This window comes from Caretta caretta, chromosome 7, assembly GCF_965140235.1.
Source record: "Caretta caretta isolate rCarCar2 chromosome 7, rCarCar1.hap1, whole genome shotgun sequence".
In the NCBI taxonomy this organism is placed as follows: domain Eukaryota; kingdom Metazoa; phylum Chordata; order Testudines; family Cheloniidae; genus Caretta; species Caretta caretta.
Window position 1 is genome coordinate 98473183 of NC_134212.1, and position 22961 is coordinate 98496143.

The window sequence follows — 22961 nt, forward strand, 5'->3', positions numbered from 1 at the left end:
ATTTGATTTCAGAAATTTAAATATGAAATTTGATATGCTACATTATTAAACTTTAATAGCAAGACTCAATAATATATTTTGAGATTACACGTTCTGTGGACACTACAATGTATGTATACAAATGTATGCAATTGTTAGTATGTTCCTATAAAACATAAAAAGTTATCTTCCTCTAACAAACATTCTGCTAAACTCACTAATGAAGCTCATCTGTCTCCATGGACCAGTGAATGCTTTCCTAAGAGCTGGGTATCTCTTTGACTCTCTCTTGTACTCTTTAACAATGGCCTTTGCTTCTTCTTGTAGCATAGAAGGCAATTCTGTGAAATATAGAACTTGAAAGTATGTGCATAGTCTACTATATTAAAGTCTAAACTTAGACTAGACAAAAGACTAGAGAATATATTATAAAGGAGCAATCTTGCATCCTAAATGGTCTTCTCTATTTGCAATCTAGAATACTGACATATGGCAAATAGTATGGGGGGGGGTAATATAGAAGACATGCATTTTCTAGAAGACTGTTAATTTTCAAAAATGATCAGAACAGAGTAACTTTGAGGCAGGCATAAGGAGCACATTGTGCAGGCAGGTGCTGGGCTCACTTCTTCAAACAGATTTTTGAATTAATCTCATCCTTGACCTACAATAACTCTTTTGTTCTAGTATAATCCTGTCTTGAGTAGATACTAAAAAATGTGCCAGATTGTGGATTGGGTTCGTGATGTAGATAAATTGGACGAGGCTACCAAAACTCACTGACTCAAAGCCTAATCCAAGATTTGAGAACTCAGCCCTCCAGACAAGTCAGTTTAATTCACTAATCCACTATGTTACTTAGTCTCTCTAATAAGGTATTTGCATCTGTCTACAGTCAGCACAAAAGTAACTACCTGTTGCTAGTAAATTAGCTAGGTGTTACAGAACAGCATAATACTGATAATACCTAACCTAAAATTCTTAGTGTTGATAACATAAAAACATAAGTAAATGCATTTTGTGTATTTTACACTAAAATGTACATTAATGTGGAAAGAATTTAGTCCAAAGGTTTAAATAAGTATGCACAGTATCATATAAAACAATATAGTCCCTTTACTTGAAAGAACACTAGTTTATTTTGGTCTTTTAATGTAATGAAATCTTCAGAAAAGTTTGCTTCAAATAGATCTACAATGATTTTTGAAAAAATAGTTTATATTTGTTATAGGAATTTATACAAACACTGTATGGATCCTTGAATACACTTAGATTAGCTATTCTATAATCCAGTTGCAAACAGATTTCCTTTTTGACCATTCTCAGCAGGGTTAGGCAGAGGTATTGCATGCAGAAAGTGGTGCTGGCAATTCAGTAATGATATTTTCTTTCCTGATCAGTGCTGAAGCAGCTCCACAGCAAATTGATATGGAGCATAGTGCTGCTAGAGATATAGTCTACCACCTGAGATGTAAAACATAGATCCTGAACACTTGTGGTCACTAAAACAAACATGGCAATATCTCCTTCAGTGATTCTTCACACTCTCTGCTCCCCTTGGTGTCTTTCAGATTTCTGTCCCTTTGTCTCCTTACTCTTGCTGACTTCATCTATTACCACAGTTTCAACTGTCACCTATGTGAATGATTCCCAAATCTACCTCTTTATCCCTGATCCCTCTCCCTATGTCTATTCTGCATCTCTTAATGCAGCTCAGACATATTTTTGGATGTTCAAACACCATTCTGAACTCAACATTTCTAAAATTCAACTTTTTATTTCTCCTGATAGGAACATCCAGTTACATTAATAGGATAAATATTTATAAGCAATATAATCCTTTATGCTTTAGGACATATGCTAACCACTAATTGCCTGGGGTTAAAGAAATCTGTCCTATGAGCAAGTTATTCCATAATTGTTTATTATGGGATTTCTCAGACCATTCTCTGACATACCTGGCCACTATCAGAAAGAGGACCATAAAACACTTGTGGGATTTGTTATGATTAGTCCTATATTTCCTCTCCTCTGTCTCTTGGAAACTCTACTATCCTTACCATCTCTGAGGGTCTCAACCTTAGTATATAATCTCTGTCCTGATAGTCAGTTTCTCACCAAGACCTGTTACTACACTCTTTAAATATCATCACAATCTGGCTTTTTCTTTCTACCTCCCTTGCTAAAAAATCTTGTATATGTTAGTCATTTTTCATGTTGATTAATGCATGTGTCCAGCCGTCCCTGTTCTCATGTCTCCTCTATTATCAGAGCTGCCTTTTTTGAAGACATCTTCCACTCCTGTTGCTCCAGCCACATGAGACATCTTTAAGTCCCTTCCCTGGATTTCTCTCTTACCACATAAAAGTAGAGATCCTTTTTTGCAACGTCAAGACCCTAAAATATGTTTTAAAAACATCATAATACATTTCTGTTTCTATTTATATATCAGGACTTGTCCAACTTTTTTTATTCAAGAGTTGATGGTACTACTGACACAAAGCTATACAGGGAATGCATTGTTTTAGTCACTTTTTTTGAAAAACAACTAATTACAATTTTAATAAATATTCATAAATTGTCCTACATACCTTGAGTATCTGGCTCTAAATTGACAAGTTTTCTATTACCAACATTCCGGAGAAAGCACAGAATGGACTGCAGTCCTCTCTGTACAACATCTTTAGGTGGAAACTCCAGAGGGCAATGCCTTAGATTCAATGCTGTCAGTGAAGTTAAGTTACCTGCAAAAATAGTTTAATCTGTAAAAATTTTGGAAGGAAGTTATCTGCAGATTCAGGACTCAAATATGACTAAGTTGTAGACATTTATTTTCCATTACAATTTTTTATAGCTATTTCTATGGAACTCATCCTTAATACATCTATTGATATTGTGTATTGCCTTAAAAAAATTGGGATGAGTCTGATTTCCAGTCTGCTGGTTGCAGAAGTAGAAAATGACTAAATTTGTTTTATATACTCTAAAATATCTAATATTACATATGTAGTTCTTAAAGGCAGACATCTCATTTCTGAGCTTTTTGATATTCACCAATGAATGTAGACTAACTGAGGCTCAGGTTCATCAAACGTTCTGCCTCCCACATGAAAACAAATTAGGTGTCTCTAGAACACAGCCTTTTTATCAGGGACTACCATGCCACACCAAGATCAGATTTGAACTAAATGAGGCAAAGATATACCAAAGATACAAAACTTCAAACACACTTGTACTGTTCCCATCAGACACACTTACACAGATATAAACATGCAAAAAGACAGCGTCACTAATGCAATGATATATAAAAATATTTTATTCCTAACCAAAACTATTTTTCCCTATCAAGGTAGTTCTATGCCCTCTCCCATATTTAGGAACACAGCTCTTATGCTCATCTTGCAAATAAAACAGATTTATCAGATCATCCTCACACACTTATGTTACTTGATTCCTGACAACAAAATTTATTTTTGTTTTTTTGACATATTTTGGCACCAACAGTTATATAAGATAAAAAAAATGTACTATCTATTTTTGCCTTTGTTGCTCCCTCTCTTTACCATGTCTTCCCATTTTCTATTCTAGTGCTTAATATCTTGATTCTCATTTTTGTGTAATAAGTGAATAGACTTTGGATTGTGGGCAGAGCACTACCACTTTTTTCTTTTTTTTTTATTCCTTGTCCCCCATTCATCTAATTTCATCCATCAACCCTTTTTTGGTACTTTGCTCTGCATTCCTTCTCTCCCAATCTTTGTCTCTCCACTGCTTTCCATTTACCACCCTATCACTCCTAAAATGCTTGGCACTACTCTTGCAAAAGGAGATTGACGTTTCCCTCCCCAATGACAGGAGATAGATGCCACATACAGCTTTCCCTCCTGAAAGGGTCCAGTAAATGTACGCATCCTGCTTGCATGCCTCAGCCTTCTACCTTGCTTTTAAGCAACAGTGCAGGCAGCACACGACAGCCAGCGATGGAAAGAGCCACTGTGTTAGAGCTGCAATTAGCAGTGCATCATATGTTATCAGATGTGCACTACCCTGCTTCCTGACAAGTATCCTTAATGCTGTGGTTGAGCTGGGGACAGCTGCCAAATGTGCAATGTAGGCTGCAGGGATCTTTGACCTACCTCTATCCCCACTCCACAACAAGGCCTAAATTAGTAAAAATAAAAGTGATCAGAACAAATATTTCCCTATTAATTGGACCTGCAGAATGAAATCATATTCTAAGCCAGGCCATTAATAATGGAATTTATATTTTTTATGGATTAAAAACAAACCTCAGAGTTAAAACCTATTTTATAAAACAAGTTTATTCAAATTTCTAAAAAATTTTACCTGTGATGACAAATATTTTGGCATGGCATGATTGATTGATTTTAGGTTAATAGTTAATATTTGGAAGCACAATGTGAAAAATGAGATCTTGAGTCTAGTCACTGAAAACAGATTTTTCATGCTACCTTGACAGAATGGCACTTTAAAAACTTCATTCACAGCTTGACTGAACATCAATTTATTTTGTCTTGATTTGTAAAGGCATAGTACTTAATATTCTGTGTGAGCTTATTTTATGCTTTACTCTATTAAGCAGTATATTTGTACTTTAATAATGTTTTCAGCCAAACCTTACTTGCAGGAATGACAACCATTATTTATAGCACAATTATTTGATTCCAAATTATTAGTAATTAAAGTTGAAAGGAATGTTGCAAAACAAACTTTGTAGCATGATTAACAATTGTACTGATATCACTCCCCTAGAAATGGCAATACAGCAATATTAACGGCTCACAAACAGGAAAAAGAAAAATGCAAAATAAGATGAGAAACTGGGCTAAGCACTGGGATTCTCCATGAGCACAGGGTGTGGTGTGGAAGAAAGGATTCCTCAACTCAGGATGGAGTAGACTATAGGATGCTTGTGTTCTCTGCTGCGGGCATGAGCCTGTGGAAACAAGCAGTGATGAATCTTCCAACCCAAGGAGAACCCCGACAGAGCCAGGGCCTTTGGTACACAGGAAATACTCAGGCTCTGTGCAGGCTCCCAGTATTCTGGTCCCTCCCCTGCAGAATAGATTTGTCTTGGTTCCACTGTTATTTTGGTCCCACTGCATCCAGAAGAGGACCAAGATATAGTATTTATTTTCAACTAAAAGAATGTCTTAGTCGTTAGGCTATTTGTCAGATATCTAGTCTTTTGATGACCAGTCATGGGCTAATGTCTGTACTCTGTCAACTACCAAGGTTTCTTAAAGTTTTAAACAAAATGAACCAAATTCAGACCAGGCGTAAGTGGGTCCAACCCCGCTGACATCAACAGAACTGAACCTACTTACATCAAGTTTTCTGTATTAAAATACACTAAAGTAACATCTTACAGCCATTATTATTTATTTCAGATATCATAGGTGCGCATGACCCACAAAAATAGAGAGACATGGATACTAACCTTTAAACCTATGCCAGAAATAAGACAATAACATGAAGATAAAACAGTGGACACAAGAGAAGGTGGAAAAACATACCTTGACATTGCGTGAGAGGCAGAATTACCTGTATTGCGTGAGAGGCAGAATTTGTTTCCTCACATTTTATTAAAAAAAACAAACAAACAGTAACCAGTGAGATATTCAACTTGCAACCAATGTAAGATTAGAATTGATAAGTCTCCTGAAAGGAGTAAAGTTCTGAGGTAAGATTTGAATGGAGAGAGCGTGTAATCAGTTGGCACATAGAGGTTGTTCCAAGCACATTGGTTGGCATGAAGAAAGTTTTCTTCTTCCACCCTCTTCAAACCTAAGCAAGCAATTCAGCCACCCTTCTTGGTGTTGAAGTACTTTATTTTGAGAGCAGGTCCACTGAACTCAACAGCACTACTGGCCAAATAAAATGCCACTCAAACTGAGAAAGATTAACAGTATTGGGCCCTCAGTGAACAGAAAAATGTCAGGCTTAGGAACTGCAAAGGGGCTTTGAGGGGAAGTAGCTGGAAACAAGACTAAAGATACAAGTGTAGAGTGAAGTTATACATGGCCATGAAGGTGAGGTTCAGGAGCGAAATTAATAAGATGATGGGTAGTCAGTAAAGGGATCTGAAAAGAGAAATGACTTGAGCCAAGTGGTAGGCAAGAAAAATTATTTTGGCAGCTGTGTTTTCTATGGAGGTGGAATTTAATCAGCAAGTGCTTTACATACTAATTACAATAGGGTCATAAAAGAGGGAAATGAGTGGGTGAATTCACTCACCACTGGAAATGTCTATACACCAATTCAAGGGCTATGGGGAATAAACACTAAGAACTGGAAGTATTAGTACATGTAACCCCTTTAGAGAGGGTGCTCCTGAAATACCACACTGAATTTCTAGGGGACTCCCCCATGACTACAGAAACAACAACAAGAGAGGTTCAGGACTCGATTTCACAGATAGAACTAGCTTGCAACACTACCAGAAGCAATAATAAACCAGAACTCCGAGACAAACTGTTTGGTTTTACTTTGAGTTTTCATTGTGTTTGGAGTGAGCACAGCCAGGCAGGACATTCCTACCCCAGTGAAAACTGAGCCCTTTGAGGATTTCTGGGACATTGGACAGTGTCATCTCTGCCAAGACCAGAAACCTAGGAGACTGAGAAGAGAGCCACAGTCAGGCTACCAAGAGCCAGCCTAACCACACATTTGAATCCAGACCAGAGAACTGCAAAGATGATCTTCCAATCGTTGGTGTGGAGACCTTGTCAGAAAACCCCTGTATTTATTTGATATTGTGTTTTAAGACAGCCACCAATTTCAGTGTTACCCACCGATCAAAGACTGAGCCTAAATTCATTATTTGTCTGAGGAGGTGCTGAAAGGGAGCACAGGGTGGGTTTGTAAGTGTTGCAAGAACTACAAACTATGTATTGTTTTTGTCTTTTATTCTCCTAATCTGCTTTTCCATTTTTCTCTGTCCTGAGTTCTCCATACTTACTAAAACCCAGGTTATGGTTTTATTACTCTGGGAATTGTAATAGCTATTTTATTTTACTGTGCTCTGGTTGACACGGCTCTGTGTGAGATTGGGTGATTATTTTCCCAAATCACAGGCTGTTCTCTACAATAGGAGGGGTTTCCTAGGGTGGAGGCCGGAGGCACTCTCACAGGCGAACCCAGGATCCATACCCTTGAGGAGGAAAAGGGAGAAGGCTGCAGCCACACCTCAATACTGGGTTACACATATCAGCTAAATGACTTAATTGGGTATAACTTGTTCAGGAAGGATAGACAGTGTAAAAAGGGAAGAGGTGTTGCATAATGCATCAGTATATACACTTGTTCTGAGGTCCAGGACGAGGTGAGAGACACAACCGTTGAGTCTCTGGATAAAGATAAAAGGGGTGAAAAATAGGGGTGATTTCATGATAAGAGGTCTACTACAGACCATCAGGACCTGTAGTAATGGTAGATTAATTACCCCGACATTTCTTGGAAAAGTAATATGGCAAAACACAATTTCCAACAAGTCCTTGAAATGTATTGGGGACAGCTTTTTGTTTCAGAAGGTGGAGGAAGTAACCCGGGGACAGCCATTTTAGACTTGATTCTGATCAACAGGGAGGAATAGATAGTGAATATGAAGGTGGAAAGCAATGTCAATGAAAGTGATCATGAAATGAGATTTCATGTTTCTAAGGAAATAAAGGAGTAAGAGCAGCAGAAAGGACAATGGACTTCAAAAAAGCAATTGACAATAAACTGCAGAACTAGGTCCCATGGGAAGAAAATCAAAGGGAAAAAGGAGCTCAAGAAAGCTGTCAATTTCTCAAGGAGATAATATCAAAGGCAAAACTGCAAATGAGCCTGATGTGAAGAAACAATTGGAAGAATAGTAAGAGGCCAATATGGCTGTATTAGGAGCTCTTTTTGATTTTTCAGTCATTAAAGGAATCCTACAAAATTTGGAAACATGGACAAATTGCTAAAGAGGAGTACAAAAGAATTGCACAAGCATATAGGGACAAAATCAGAATTTAAGGCACCAAAAGAGTTACACCTAGCAAGGAACATAAAAGGCAATAAAAAGAGGTTCTTTAAATACATTGGGAACAGGAGAAAGATGCAGGAAAGTATATATCTTTTACTTAGCGGAGAACGCGAGCTAATAACTGACATCAAGAAGGCAGCGGTGTTTAATGCTCATTTTGCTTCAGTCTTCACTAAAAAGGTTAATGGTGACCAAATACTCAAAACAAATAATATTAAACAATAAGGGGAAAGAAATGCAAGCTAAAATAGGGAAAGAACAGGTAAAAGAATATTTAGATAAATTAGATATCTTGCAGTTAGCAGGGGTTGACAAAATTTATCCTAGGGAACTTAAGGAACTAGCTGAAGCAATCTCAGAACTGTTAGAATTATCTTTCAGAACTTGTGGAGGACAGGTAAGGTCACAGAGGACTGGAAAAGGGCAAACATAATGCCTGTCTTTAAAAAGGGGAACAAAGAGGATTCAGAGAATTACAGACCAGTCTGCCTAACTTTGATACCTGGAATGATACTGGAACAAATTATTAATCAGTCAATTTGTAAGCATCTAGAGGATAATAAGAGCATAAGAATGGTCCTACTGATCAGATCAATGGTCGGTCTAGCCCAGTATCCTGCTTTTGAGGGGATGAACAAAATGGGATGGATCACTTGATAATTACCCTATCGTCCAGTCCCAGCTACTGGCAGTCAGAGGTTAATGGACACCCAGAGCATGGGGGTGCCTCCCTGACCATCTTGACTAATAGTCATTGATGGACCTTTCTTTTTTTAACCCAGTTGTACTTTTAGCCTTCACAGCACCACCTGGCAATTAGTTCCACAGGTTAACTGTGTGTTGTGTGAAGTACTTCCTTATGTTTGTTTTAAATCTATTAATTTCATTGGGTAATCCCTGGTTATTGTGTTATGTGAAGGGGTAAATAACACTTCCTTATTCACTTTCTCCACACCATTCATGATTTTATAAACCTCCATCATATCCCCCCTTCATTATCTCTTTTCTAAACTGAACAGTCCCAATCTTTTTAATCTCTCCTCATAGGAAGCTGTTCCATATCCCCTAATCATTTTTGTTGTCCTTCTTTGTGCCTTTTCCAATTCTAATATCTTTTTAAGAGATGGGGTAACTAGAACCACACACAGTATTCAAGGTGTGGGCATACCATGAATTTATATAGAGGCAATGATATTTTCTGTCTTATCTATCCATTTCCTAATGATTCCCAACACTAGCTTTTTTGACACATTTTTAAAGTAAGAGAAATTGTCTCCTGCTGATACGTAAATATCATCCAAAACTTAGTTGTTCACTGTATCCTTATTTACCTGCTGCATTCTAATGATTGAGAAGACATACTGTTTACATCAGCCTAAATCTACAGTTAAATAAGTATTCTGTCCATTCTAGCTTGAAACAGACTGTATAAAATGACTAGTGATACCCATTTAGCAGCAGGAAAAACAAAACAAAGAAGATTTAATGCACTATCCCCAAGTAGTTTTCACCAGATGGTATCTGCTGTCTGTTGTCATCAATGTATAAGATAGACAACATTATCGAGGCAGAATCAATCCATATTCATATTTGTCAAGGAATATTTCCATCATAAAATATTTGTAGTTGTCAAAGACATCATAATATTCAGTACTAGTAGGAAATTAGAATTTTATAATACACAGGTTTATCAAAAACTATATTTTTATACTAGAGTTGCCTGCCACCTAATAAAACGCAAGTCTTTAGTATTGTAGTATTACAATGGATACTACAAATTAGTATACTGTAATGTAAATTAAAATACAAATGTTCAGTGATATGTCATAAGTGTGAGATATAATTAACAAAAGTGTATAAAACATTTAGCGCACAGAGACTAAACACTGTGTTGTGCTGTTGGCTTTGTGAAAAAATATACCCCAAACAGCTGAAATATCTGCATTTCTGTTTCTCTAACAAACAAGCATTCCCAAACCCCTAAGCAACCATACTGACTGCCTTTAATACTGCACTGATAAGTAATACTGAGATTTAGATAATACAAAACATTTTATATATGTCTGCAGTGTTGTTGTAGCTGTTTTGGTCCCAGAATATGAGCGAGACAAGGTGGGTGAGGTAGTATCCTTTATTGGACTTTCTTTGACTGATGGAAAGGACAAGCTTTCAAGCTTCACCGAGCTCATCTTCAGGTCTGGGGAAGGTAACCAGAGTGTCCAAGCTAAATACAAGATGGGACTGATTGTTAAGCATGGTTCACACATGTTATAGGAGACCACTCAAAATGAAGTGGGCAATTAACACCTCTGCAGTCATAGTTCAATGGAGATTTAGTAAGCAGCAGGGTGTGTTACAAATTGTTGTAATGTGCCCTGTGACAAAGCAGGACTCACCACAATGGTGCCTCCTGCTGGCCATCCTGGGAATTAGCTCTCGGCCCTTCCAGTCCACCTTCAGCTAGTGCTATCACATCTGCCCTCACTGCTGTCTCCACTCTTTGGACCTACGTCGATCCCTGGCCTGCAGCACCCTCTTCTGGCAAGGACAAACTGCAGTCTGGATACTGGCCACTCTCTTCATTGGCAAGTGGGGTGCAAGCGAGGGGGACCCAGGCCTGCCTACTACTCTGGGTCCTGACCCAGGGACCCTATAGCCGGCAGCCACGTACTGCACTCCTCCAACCTGCTGCCTACTTTCCCTGGGACACTTCCCCTGTAGACCTAGCACCCTCTCAACTCTTGTAGCAAGGCCCCAGCCTGGCAGTGGTCAGCCAGCAACTTACGCTCACACTCTGCTGCCCCTGCCAAACCACTGTGTCCAAACCATGGTGTCGTCAGATGTTGGCTGTGTGTGTGTTCCCTCTGTGTACTGCACTGGCTCTGTCCAGATAGCCCGGACAACAAGCTTCAATCGAACTGCCCAAAAGACCCAAGACTCAGTTTCAGTAACGAAGGCACATGGCCAGGTTTACTGTCAACAAAGCACGGTTTCTAGTATCATGTAGACTTTACAGGGCCAGTAACCTATGTATGCCCGTTTGTAATGAGGTCGAGACTCACCAGCATGGCACCTCCTGCTGGTTGTCTTGGGAATTAGCTCTCCAGCATACAGAGAGCCTCCTCCTGGCTGGTGTTTCGCTTGCTGCTGGCCCCCTTGTCTCTCCTGGACCGCGGTGCCCCTTTACCGCAGGGTTCTGCCCCCAGCAGTACCCCCTTACTATGGGTCTCCCCTCCAGGGGAATCTCCAACCCTCTAACCCACCTTGCCTCAGTGGCTACTGCCAGTCATCATCTAGCCCCAGCTCACTGGGGCAGACTGCAGTCTATAATGGCCCCTCATCATTGGCAAGGGGATAGGACCTGCTGCCTTTGCCTATTCCAGGCTACACCTCTGCAGCCCCAATACCTCTTCGTAGGCCTTCACCAAGGCCTGCAGCCTAAGGATTTACCAGGCTGGAGCTCCTCAGCTCCCCTTTGCCCTTCCCCAGCACTGCTCTGCTTCAGGTACCTTGCTCCTAGGCAGCTAGCCTTTCCCACTCCAGGGCTAGAGTAAGACTCCTTCAGCTCCTGGCCTCCAGCCCTCTTATAAGAGCCAGCTGGGCCCTGATTGAGCTGGCCACAGCTGTAGCTGCTTCCCTAATCAGCCTAGGTGTGCAGATCTTTCTATACAGTGCAAGACAGTATTATTTTGGGTTTATCTCCCAAAAGGGGTGTGCATGTGAGTGCTGGGGGAGTCCTCTCACACAGAGCGCCTGCAGTCTATGGCTGCAAGTGTGTGTGGCCCCACCTGTGTGTGCGTGTGCGCGTGCGCGCTGCAAGAGGCCGGAGAGCCTAATTCAGCAAAACAGAAAGTGGGAACCCAGGCTGGTGGAGCAGGAGAGGCTCAGTGAAATCCCAGAACATCAGGCAGCATCCCAAAACGGGGTCCAACACATCATAGAGACAAAAAATCCACCACAGTTTTGTTCCAATGGTTAATTACTCTGTTCAAAATGTACATCTTACCCACAGGTACTGGGGTGGGTCAGAAGGGTTGGAGGAAGTAGACAAGTGAGCCACTAATCACTGCACTGATCACTATTTCCTGAACTTCTTTCTTGGATACAGTAGTTATACAAATTGCATGTCATCTACAAAAGTGATGATTTGCTGATGTAGAAATATCATTTAAACTAACATTTTCAAGAGACAACATATCTTAAAATGACATTTCAACATGGCTGCTAAGCAAGTACTAATGGAAGTGGAATACTTGAGGTGCAATATGAATATTGGGTTTACTATTACCTGCATAGCCAAAATATTCCCACCAAAGAAATACTATTTCATACAAATCACACTAACTAGACAGTGGAAGCCGATACATTGTCATGCATATAATAGATATTTTACATGGTTTACTGTTTTTGGTTTCTGTATGTTAAGCTATGGTAAATTACTGAATCCATATATACAGAAATATTTCATATGTAATAAATGTAGCCTTCAAAGAATACATTTGCTTAAATTTCAAACTCTCTCATTCTGTTAAGATTTTTCAGTCCTACTGTTCTTCTAAAAGCATTCCAGGTCACTTCCTCCCTTTTTCTGATGATGCAAGTTAGGTAGATATATAATTACTCAGTTCGTACAGGATCTTTGCACATGCAATCTTGTGGGTACAATTTTAGAGGTCACTTTTGAAAATGTTTGTCATCATTAAATTGCTGTGCAACAAATATTCGCTATAAAACTAGAAGCTTTCTTTGGTTATATTTAGATACTTTGCTATACAGTTTTAATCTTGACTAGAGCATTAAATGGAAAAAGTCTAAGTCTGCTAGGACTTCTGGGGGAAAAAATTACATACTTACCAAGCTCCACTGGCAGCCTTTTTATAGGATTTTTTTCTAAAAGTAACGTTTTCAATTGCCTTTGTAATAAAACAAAAATAGTAACAATTGTAAAAGCAAAATTAAACTGCATTGTTAAAACACAAAAACATATGCCTTTGTTTCCTACCATACTAATGATATCTGAAGGAAATGGGTTGCTTCTCCACAGCTACCATCAACTATGGCTTGTGTATCTCAGTGGTTCAAGGTCTGATGGCCTGAAGTCTGCTTTCAAATGGAAGCTATTGTTGCATACCATTTCAATATTTTATGATGTTTCCTGCTTTTTTTTAAAAAACTGATTATTATTGGTAGCGCCACCTACTATTAAGGTGTTTGGACACTTCCATTATAAGATGTGGTTTTCAAATGGTTATAACTTTGCCAAAATTTAAACAGACATGTACAGGTAACCTTAATTCTGGCATTTCCTAACTTCTGATTGCTTGAGTTTGTAACCTTAATAACATTCTTTTAACATAGATATTACATAAAAACAAAACTAATAGTTTCTTAGACTACTTTTTTTCTAATAGACAAGGGATTATCAGTACTCTATTTTCAATGGGTTTTCCATTACAAAATTGACAGCAGAAATTTGATAAAAACAGATTCTGAAGCATGGAAGTAATTTCTTTTGAAGTTTGATGACTGGAAATGATAAAACTAAATTATATTGTTAAGATACGACAAAACAAAGTTTGGTGGTTTCAACACCACCTTTGTTTATCTCTTTAAAAAAAGTTTTAATTTATCATATGCATTTTTCACAGCCAATTAATTTGAAAGAAAAATAAATTAAATTAAAACTTTTACATATCATACCCTTTTACATATTATTTTGTTGAATCAGAATATTCAATTCAGTTAAAGACAATCACGTTCTGTACTCCTAACACATCCATGATTCCCTATGATTATTCACTCAGGGCCTAATCCAAAACCCACTAAAGACAATGGAAAGACTCCTATTGGCATCAGTATGCTTTGGATCCTGCCTCAGGATCAGAAATAGACTTTGTTAATATGTCTGAATCCATTAAAATGATTAGAACAGAATACAATTACATGGATATAGTTGTTTTCCATATTTCCTATCAAATATGGAAAACGATAAGCTTGTCATTCAGCATCCAGAATCACTGGCAGTATTTGACTCAGTCTCAGTTTAACCATGCAAGATGCTCCCACTTTTGAAAATAAAAATAATTTCTTAAAACAGCATTAAAAGGTCAATGTTACAACTTAATCCAGGAAATATAATGAAATCAATTAAACAAAAACAAAAAATCAAACCTCTTACAACAAAAGACAATAGGGTGTGTAATGAAATGCTAAACTGTATTATATTGTTCAGCCACTAAGTGTATTATACCATTCAGCATTAAGTGGCGCTACATGTAACATACCTCACCTGAGAAAACAACAGCTATACCTCGCCTTGCATTAAAGTATCTTAAAGAGAACACATCTTTATATATCTCCCTAGGATGGAAGGTCTGTTACCAGTCCATAGCTGGCACATGAAAGAGTGCACCCTGAATCCATCCATATGTAACATCTGTTTGATTCTGGTATGCACTTCCATGCTTGTTAGCTTAAACTAGAAGCTTAATTTTTTTATGTGTGTAAATTCTTCAATGTTATCATATAGAACAGGTTAGAGACAAAATTCTCTTTGAAATTAAAAGGGCTGCCATAAGGCCTGGTTTTGTGACACTTGGTCACAAGGATAATAAGTATCACTTTTGGTTTATACTTTGTTTAATTGATTTCTGAGGTTCTCTGCTCCTTGTGAGGTGAAAAAAAATTGAGCTTCCCTCACACCATAAGGCCAGATTTTGCAAGCTGAGAAGATCCTGGACCCAATGGAAGGGCTGAATACATCCTTAAAGTGTTGATGAATTTATTAGGTTTTACACTGTGAAAACTAAAAACTAAATCTAAAATTGGTTTTGGTCACACAGATTTTTAGTGAAATGGTAGTAAATGAACTGCTTGGTGTTAATATTTATAAATTGAAATCATAATTTTTAATCCTCCACTTTATTGTTCATACATGCAATATTATCTCCCTCTAAACCATTATCTTTCAGTGATTGATCTGCCTCACTGACATGTGCAACATACAAAGTAATATGAGAAACTGTCATACTTACTTTAAATTTTACCAGTTTTTTTAAGTCATTCAGTATGATAATCTAAAAGCTACAGTATGCAGCTTTTTCATTGCATTTATTCTTTCTAGAGTGCTGTATTATTTCTTAATCTCAAACACTAGCTACTGCACATAGCTCTGAATAAATAGACTGCGAGCATGGGAAGCCCAAAGTGTTAGTGAGGGATAAAATCTTTCCTCCTGCTCCTGCACTGGCCTTTCCTGCAGCTACTCTTCCCTAAAACAGAGTTTCACTTACTGGATCCACTCAGCATACACTCTCCTCTCAACTGGGGCATACGGAGCAACAGATAAGATTACAGTCTCATGTGACTTCACTATTCGTGTCATCCAAATAACCTCCAATAAATAATCCTCCAACAAAAGTAGTAAATGAAAGCCTGATATTCTTGAAAAATGAGGGGAGGGGAAAAAAGCAAGCAGCAAAAATTGTGAAAACAAACTGTAAAGCCATCTTTGTAAATCACAGAGAAAATGTAATGGGAAATTGGAATCTTTGCAAGTTTCCAGTAAAATAACCTTTCCCTTAACCATTTGTCTCAGTGGTTATTGTGACCTGCCAGGACTAGCTGCTGAAGCCCCTACGGTGCTTGCCTCCATGTCGTGGTACATCTGGCACACTACTGACACCCTAAGGGTTTGGTGTACTCTGGCACCGATCAGCAACAATAATTACAACAAATTCTACTATAATATGGGATTATTGTTTAAAGGATTAAATGAAACTCTACTAATGTAATATCACTGAATGTTTTATGCTGGGAGTTTTCAAAAAAAGTTAGCACTAGTGAGTTGTATATTACTTATATGAAGATAAATGCACATACAGAGTTTACTAATCTCAAGACTCAAATAGAGATGTGTACACTGATGCATGGCAAAATTACATGACAGAAAATACTATTAATCCTGTCTTCTTTTTTAAAAACAGTTATAATTTTAAAAAGGTACAAAACTTGACAATTTTCAGAGTCATCTACTCATTTTTTTGATCATAAATTGATGACATAATGCTATACAAATCACAAAGAATAAATTATGTTAAAATATCATTGAGCATCTTGTTTAAATAAAAAAGTCATGAAACTGTATTTTCCCTTTGGAAAATTCTCCAGTATCTCACTATTTTCAGAAGTTGCCTCTTCCCCAGTAACTACAGTGTGGAAGCTAAGATTCCTTTTTGACCATAATAAGCAAATTTAGCCCAATATTTCTTTTAATACAAAGATAAATTTAGTTTTTAGTTCATGCCAATTTCATTGGTTTAATATTGCCAAAACTGTGGTCTTTGGCCTTTTCCACCACTAATACCTCAGCAAGTGACAAGGTGTTACACTACTTATCTCATACATGGAACTACTACAATGGTCTTCTCACTGCACTCATGACTTCCTGCCACTGTAATCATCATTCATTTCAGTATCTAGCTGCCAGGTTTATTTTTGTGTCCCCACTCCACAGTACTCTTATGTCTCACCATGATTTACTTAGTTTATTTGGTTGCTAATCCATTTTCACATGACCCAAGTTAGGATTTGAAACTATGGGCTTGATGTATCTCTCAATTTCCTCCTCCTCACAGCAGTGTAAACCGATGGAATTAAAATGGTGTAAAATTGAAATGAAAGGGGAATCAGGCCATATGCCTCTGCAGGTAAAAGGGTTTGTGCACTAATCTACTGTACTAGTTAGTTGTACTTGCTCATTTAGTTGAGCATTATTAAATATAATTCTCGCTTACTGTTCTTCAGTTCTGATGTCAATATAGAACTAACCTGCTCAAGAGTCTGAGAATAAGAAAGTTACATTAGAGACAAATAGAGGAAGAATAATTTTTTGTTATATTATCAATACAAGAAATGCCTTACTTGTGACATCCAATTCCAGGGGGAAGAGTTTTAATTTTGTTATGCCGGAGATCCAGCCAAACAAGATTTGGCAGCTGCTGAAATAAATCCTTAGGAATTATGGCTAAAGCATTTCCTTCCAGATGCAAATGCTAATGTAGAAAAAATAAATATGTTTTAAAACCAGAATTAAAGTAGAATGCCTGTTCCCTTGGCATGAAGAATATTACTGTGAAAATCCCAGTAAACTGAACTATAAACTATTCTAAAAATTACATTCTCATAAAACCATGAAGGAGATGATTGGTACAATCAGTTATATAAATTACATAAATAAATCATTTATTGAATTTAGTACTAGTTTTTAGAAAGCAGGGGGGAAAAATCATAGCTAAGAATCTGTAGATTTTCCAGTACTTTAATGAGAGCAGTACTGAGCCCTTAATTGGTGCCTACAAAATTTAAGTCAAGTGTGTAATTAACAGAGTTACTCACAGCAATTTACTCACTTTAAGGTTGGGTAATTTGTATATTTCCTCAGTAAGATGCTGAAGTTTTTTCCTACTCAAATCCAGAGTATTTGAAGGAGTAGACAGTGTATCTTCAACTGCCTTCCTAATATATTTTGATGAACTGGAAACAGATAGGTTTCTCTTTTTCTGATAGTCATTCTCTAAGTAATCACCACCACCACAAGATTCTTCAGAAAAGCTTTCATCCATTTGTTAGCAAACCTAAAATACTGATCCCACATGCAAACTGATCATCTGAAGGTAAGTAATAAGCTGAGAACAAAAAAAAAATAATAATAAAAAAGAACACACATAAGGCAGGTTTCTTTTTTTGTGATACTTATTCCCCACATCCTCACTAGTGCTATGTGATAATTTAGAAGATCAGAAAATAATGAAATTATTCTATATTTTTACATACATTTAAAGGTAACAAAGGAAAAAAACATTGGGTTCATGCCACTCTCATAACTGCACCCCTTATATCCTTCTCCCATACCCTTCCTTATATTTTGAATGGGTTCACATTTCCCATGCGCCACTTGATCTCCATCTCCTCCAATGCCTTCTCAAAACACATTTCAAATCTGAGTACAGTACCGTGTTTTCAGGGATGGTACTTGGACATTAGGAAGCATATAGTAGCTGTTTCCCAGTGCCCTCTGTCCCCTCCAACTTTCCTTCCTCCCTCTGCCAACACCCACTTCTCCCTTTCTTACTAGTTCTAACTATCACAAAGCCATAAGCATTATAGGGTGCTCAAAATCCCTAAATGCCTAAAGTGCACCTATTTTTCTCTTTCAGGTGGTGCAGAGTACTTTCTAGTCCATCTTAAAGTAGACCCAGAACTCAGTGGACTTTTCTGATTAAATTACCTCATCTGTAAATTGGGAACAATAATGCTCACTCATCTTTGTACAGATCTTTGAGGTCCGTGAATGAAAAGTATTATATAAGTGCAATGTGACGTTATATAAAATTGTTTCCAACATCTTGTGTCTAACTGGAGGAACATCTTAAGTATTTCTCTTAAACTTCTTTAAACATCTGTGTATATACAAGGCCTGACCCAAACCTGTTTATTTTAATAGGAGAAACATGATTCAGTGACTAGAATGCTAGCGTGAGACTTAGTAGACTAAGGTACAATTCTCTAGTCTGTCACAGAAGTCCTCTGTGACCTTGGCAAGTCACTTGGGCAAATTTTCAAAGGTGTTCAGCCACCAAAAGAGGCAGATAGACACCTACTGGGAATTTCAAAAGTGCCTAGCCAGGTTAGGTCCCTCCTTTTGAAAATCCCATTAACGCCTATCTGTATCTTTAGACATGTAAGCACCTTTGAAAAACTGCTCCTAAGTCTGTGCCTTAGTTCCACATCTGTAAAATAGGGATAATAATACTTCCCTACCTCACAGGGTCTGTGTCAGGGTGGGGATGATAATAATGCATTAAATGACTGGGAAGTGCTCATATACTATGGTGATGGCAGCCAAATAAGTACCTAGGACAATGAGAGCTGGGTTGACCCTATACTAAAAGTCCAACAAAGGGATACAACTTAACTCTGTGTATATACAGTCCTTTGTAGAGCCTGACATTACATGTTGATAATAATAAAGGTGTTCTCATAAAATAATTCTAACACAATTTTTGTGATAAAATTGTTTCTGTATTTTTTTTTCTGAAGCCACAGTTACATTATACAATTCAATTGGGTTAGAATCATAGAATCATAGAATATAAGGGTTGGAAGGGACCCCAGAAGGTCATCTAGTCCAACCCCCTGCTCGAAGCAGGACCAATTCCCAGTTAAATCATCCCAGCCAGGGCTTTGTCAAGCCTGACCTTAAAAACCTCTAAGGAAGGAGATTCTACCACCTCCCTAGGTAACGCATTCCAGTGTTTCACCACCCTCTTAGTGAAAAAGTTTTTCCTAATATCCAATCTAAACCTCCCCCACTGCAGCTTGAGACCATTACTCCTCGTTCTGTCATCTGCTACCATTGAGAACAGTCTAGAGCCATCCTCTTTGGAACCCCCTTTCAGGTAGTTGAAAGCAGCTATCAAATCCCCCCTCATTCTTCTCTTCTGCAGGCTAAACAATCCCAGCTCCCTCAGCCTCTCCTCATAACTCATGTGTTCCAGACCCCTAATCATTTTTGTTGCCCTTCGCTGGACTCTCTCCAATTTATCCACATCCTTCTTGAAGTGTGGGGCCCAAAACTGGACACAGTACTCCAGATGAGGCCTCACCAATGTCGAATAGAGGGGAACGATCACGTCCCTCGATCTGCTCGCTATGCCCCTACTTATACATCCCAAAATGCCATTGGCCTTCTTGGCAACAAGGGCACACTGCTGACTCATATCCAGCTTCTCGTCCACTGTCACCCCTAGGTCCTTTTCCGCAGAACTGCTGCCTAGCCATTCGGTCCCTAGTCTGTAGCTGTGCATTGGGTTCTTCCGTCCTAAGTGCAGGACCCTGCACTTATCCTTATTGAACCTCATCAGATTTCTTTTGGCCCAATCCTCCAATTTGTCTAGGTCCTTCTGTATCCTATCCCTCCCCTCCAGCGTATCTACCACTCCTCCCAGTTTAGTATCATCCGCAAATTTGCTGAGAGTGCAATCCACACCATCCTCCAGATCATTTATGAAGATATTGAACAAAACCGGCCCCAGGACCGACCCTTGGGGTACTCCACTTGATACCGGCTGCCAACTAGACATGGAGCCATTGATAACTACCCGTTGAGCCCGACAATCTAGCCAGCTTTCTACCCACCTTATAGTGCATTCTTCCAGCCCATACTTCCTTAACTTGCTGACAAGAATACTGTGGGAGACCGTGTCAAAAGCTTTGCTAAAGTCAAGAAACAATACATCCACTGCTTTCCCTTCATCCACAGAACCAGTAATCTCATCATAAAAGGTGATTAGATTAGTCAGGCATGACCTTCCCTTGGTGAATCCATGCTGGCTGTTCCTGATCACTTTCCTCTCATGCAAGTGCTTCAGGATTGATTCTTTGAGGACCTGCTCCATGATTTTTTCAGGGACTGAAGTGAGGCTGACTGGCCTGTAGTTCCCAGGATCCTCCTTCTTCCCTTTTTTAAAGATTGGCACTACATTAGCCTTTTCCCAGTCATCCGGGACTTCCCCGGTTCGCCACGAGTTTTCAAAGATAAAGGCCAATGGCTCTGCAATCACAGCCGCCAATTCCTTCAGCACTCTCGGATGCAACTCGTCCAGCCCCATAGACTTGTGCACGTCCAGCTTTTCTAAATAGTCCCTAACCACCTCTATCTCCACAGAGGGCTGGCCATCTCTTCCCCATTTAATTTAAATCATTTTGTTTGCCTAAAACAGGTTTTAAATATTTATAGATAAATTCCTGGGATTTTTATAATTGTAAACAATTTATCATTTAGGACATTTGTTTACAACATTATGTATCCTCAAAGTTGAGTGTTTTGATTTAAAGAAAAAAAAAAAGCTTCAATTCGCAAAGCTTTTCCTTGTACCTCTTCCTCTTCCTCAAATGTCTGTGGCAATATTACATCATCTCCCATTTCTTATTTTGTTTGCTTGTTCGTTTTTTTTGTTTATTCATTGCTATTGCCATTGCAAAGTTGCTTGTATGTAGTTGTAATGCAATACTAACTGGCAGCTATAACAATACAAACCAAAAACCAGATCCTGCAAAACACATATGTGTTTAACTTTATTGATGTGAGTAGTCCCATTGAAAGGAAATTAGCTCAGCATGTACATATTTTAAGGACTGAGGCCTACGTATCTGAACTGTGTAATTTTTTTCCAACTTCTGCTCCTTAGGAAAAAAAAAATATGAAAAGGGCAAGATAACAAATATTGTGCCCCTTACCTAGAAATGCCACAAGCTACACTCATAGATTCATCTGAAAGTTTCCGTTTCTTGTAATGAAGGATTTTGCTATGAGATTTAATAGATCATTTAAAAAAAAGCCTCATACAGAGCCCTTATTTGTTTCCTTACTCCAAATACAGGCACAGAAACACAGATGAACTTACTCTCCTCTCACACTGGTAAAAATCAGGACTAACTCCACTGGAGTCAGCAGAAGTACACAGCTTTAAAACTGGTGTAAAGTGAGACCAGAAGAGATTCAGGCCCAGAGAGTTATAAGCCGTACTGGCTTTTAAATTCACAAAACCCCTAATACTGTACAGTGGCAGGTTAAGCTGACCAACACCAGGACAATATTACCTCTGCGGTTTTAATACTTCATTTGCTAAACTGTGACCCTGAACTCAGCCCCACCCAGTAAGAAGTCTCCCCTTCAATTCAGGGCCAGGATTTGCCCCATAAGGTCTGGTTTGCTCTCTGGGTTCCCAGCTTTTAAATTACCCGGTGCAGGGCGGCCCCGCTGGCCTAGGGTCACAAATGTCGCCCTATCAATAGCATCACCTTGGGAAGCAGAACTCGCCAAACAAATTCCTCTGGGATGTTTCGTTGGCCTGACTTTTTGGGGGGGTTGGGGGGGGAGAGGGGGGCAGACAGCACAGCACCCCAGGAGAATTTGTTCGCCCTGTAGACGATCCGGGGATGGGGAGAAGTATGGAGGGGAGGGCAGGGGAGGGGGACACCTTACCGGCATGACTGCAACAGGGATGCAAACCACCAAACGGGCCTGCAGGCTCCCCATCGGAGGAGTGGGGCAGATTCCCCACCAGCAGGCTCCAGCCAGCTCCCCTCACCCCGCAGGGCATCTTCCTGTCCCCTTCTCCCCCGAGCGTCCCCGCCCCCGATTCCATCCCGGGGAGCTCTTACCTGCCGCCGCCCCGCGGCTGCGAGAGGTGCCGGCTCCCCCGCTCCTTCTTTGTGCCGGGACCAAAGCGCAACAAACAGGCCCGGGCGGCCGCCGCAGTCTCCATAGCAACAGCCAAGCGGCGGGGAAGCGGCTACCACGGGCCCAGGGCCCCGGAGCTGGGCTCAGGCCGGCGGAGGCCCTCGCACCATGGAGACTCGCACCCCACCCCAACCCTCCCTATCCAGAGCCCGCACAGCCATCCCAACCCTCTCTGTGCCCCACAAATACCCCCTCCCCTCAAACCCCACACAGCCCCCTTCGTCTCTGCATCCCACAAATCCCCCCTCCACCCAGACCCCACACAGCCCCCTTCCTCCCCGCACCCTCACAAATCCCCCTTCACAGATCCCACACAGCCACCGCCAACCCTCCCTGTGACCCTCAAACCTCCGCCCCGGGGCCCCACAAACCACCTCCCCTGCCCACACCCCACACAGCCCCCATCGTCTCTGCATCCCACACAGCCACCCCAACCCTCCCTGTGCCCCACAAATCCCCCCTCCACCCAGACCCCACACAGCCCCCTTCCTCCCTGCACTCTCACATATCCCCCTTCACAGATCCCACACAGCCACTGCCAACCCTCCCTGTGCCCCCCAAACCCCTGTCCCCCATGCCCCACAAACCACCTCCCCTGCTCACACCCCACACAGCCCCCATCGCCTCTGCATCCCACACAGC

General features: G+C 39.8%; 1 protein-coding gene across 2 annotated transcripts in view; it reads right to left on the reverse strand.

The window, feature by feature from the left end:
- The window catches only part of LRRC27 (leucine rich repeat containing 27), a 59710-nt gene extending 37303 nt beyond the window's left edge, over positions 1 to 22407 (reverse strand). Inside the window, exons 1-5 of one of the 2 annotated variants that reach the window (XM_048859511.2) lie at positions 22241 to 22389; positions 17425 to 17700; positions 16937 to 17067; positions 12869 to 12927; positions 2571 to 2723 (exon numbers count right to left, since the gene is read on the reverse strand). In XM_048859511.2, coding sequence (XP_048715468.1) covers positions 2571 to 2723; positions 12869 to 12927; positions 16937 to 17067; positions 17425 to 17637 — 556 coding nt within the window. In that variant the 5' untranslated portion in view covers positions 17638 to 17700; positions 22241 to 22389. Of the gene's footprint in view, positions 1 to 2570; positions 2724 to 12868; positions 12928 to 16936; positions 17068 to 17424; positions 17701 to 22240 lie in introns of both variants that reach the window. The other variant, XM_048859512.2, reaches the window with a different exon arrangement.
- Between the last annotated feature and the right edge of the window lie 554 nt (positions 22408 to 22961).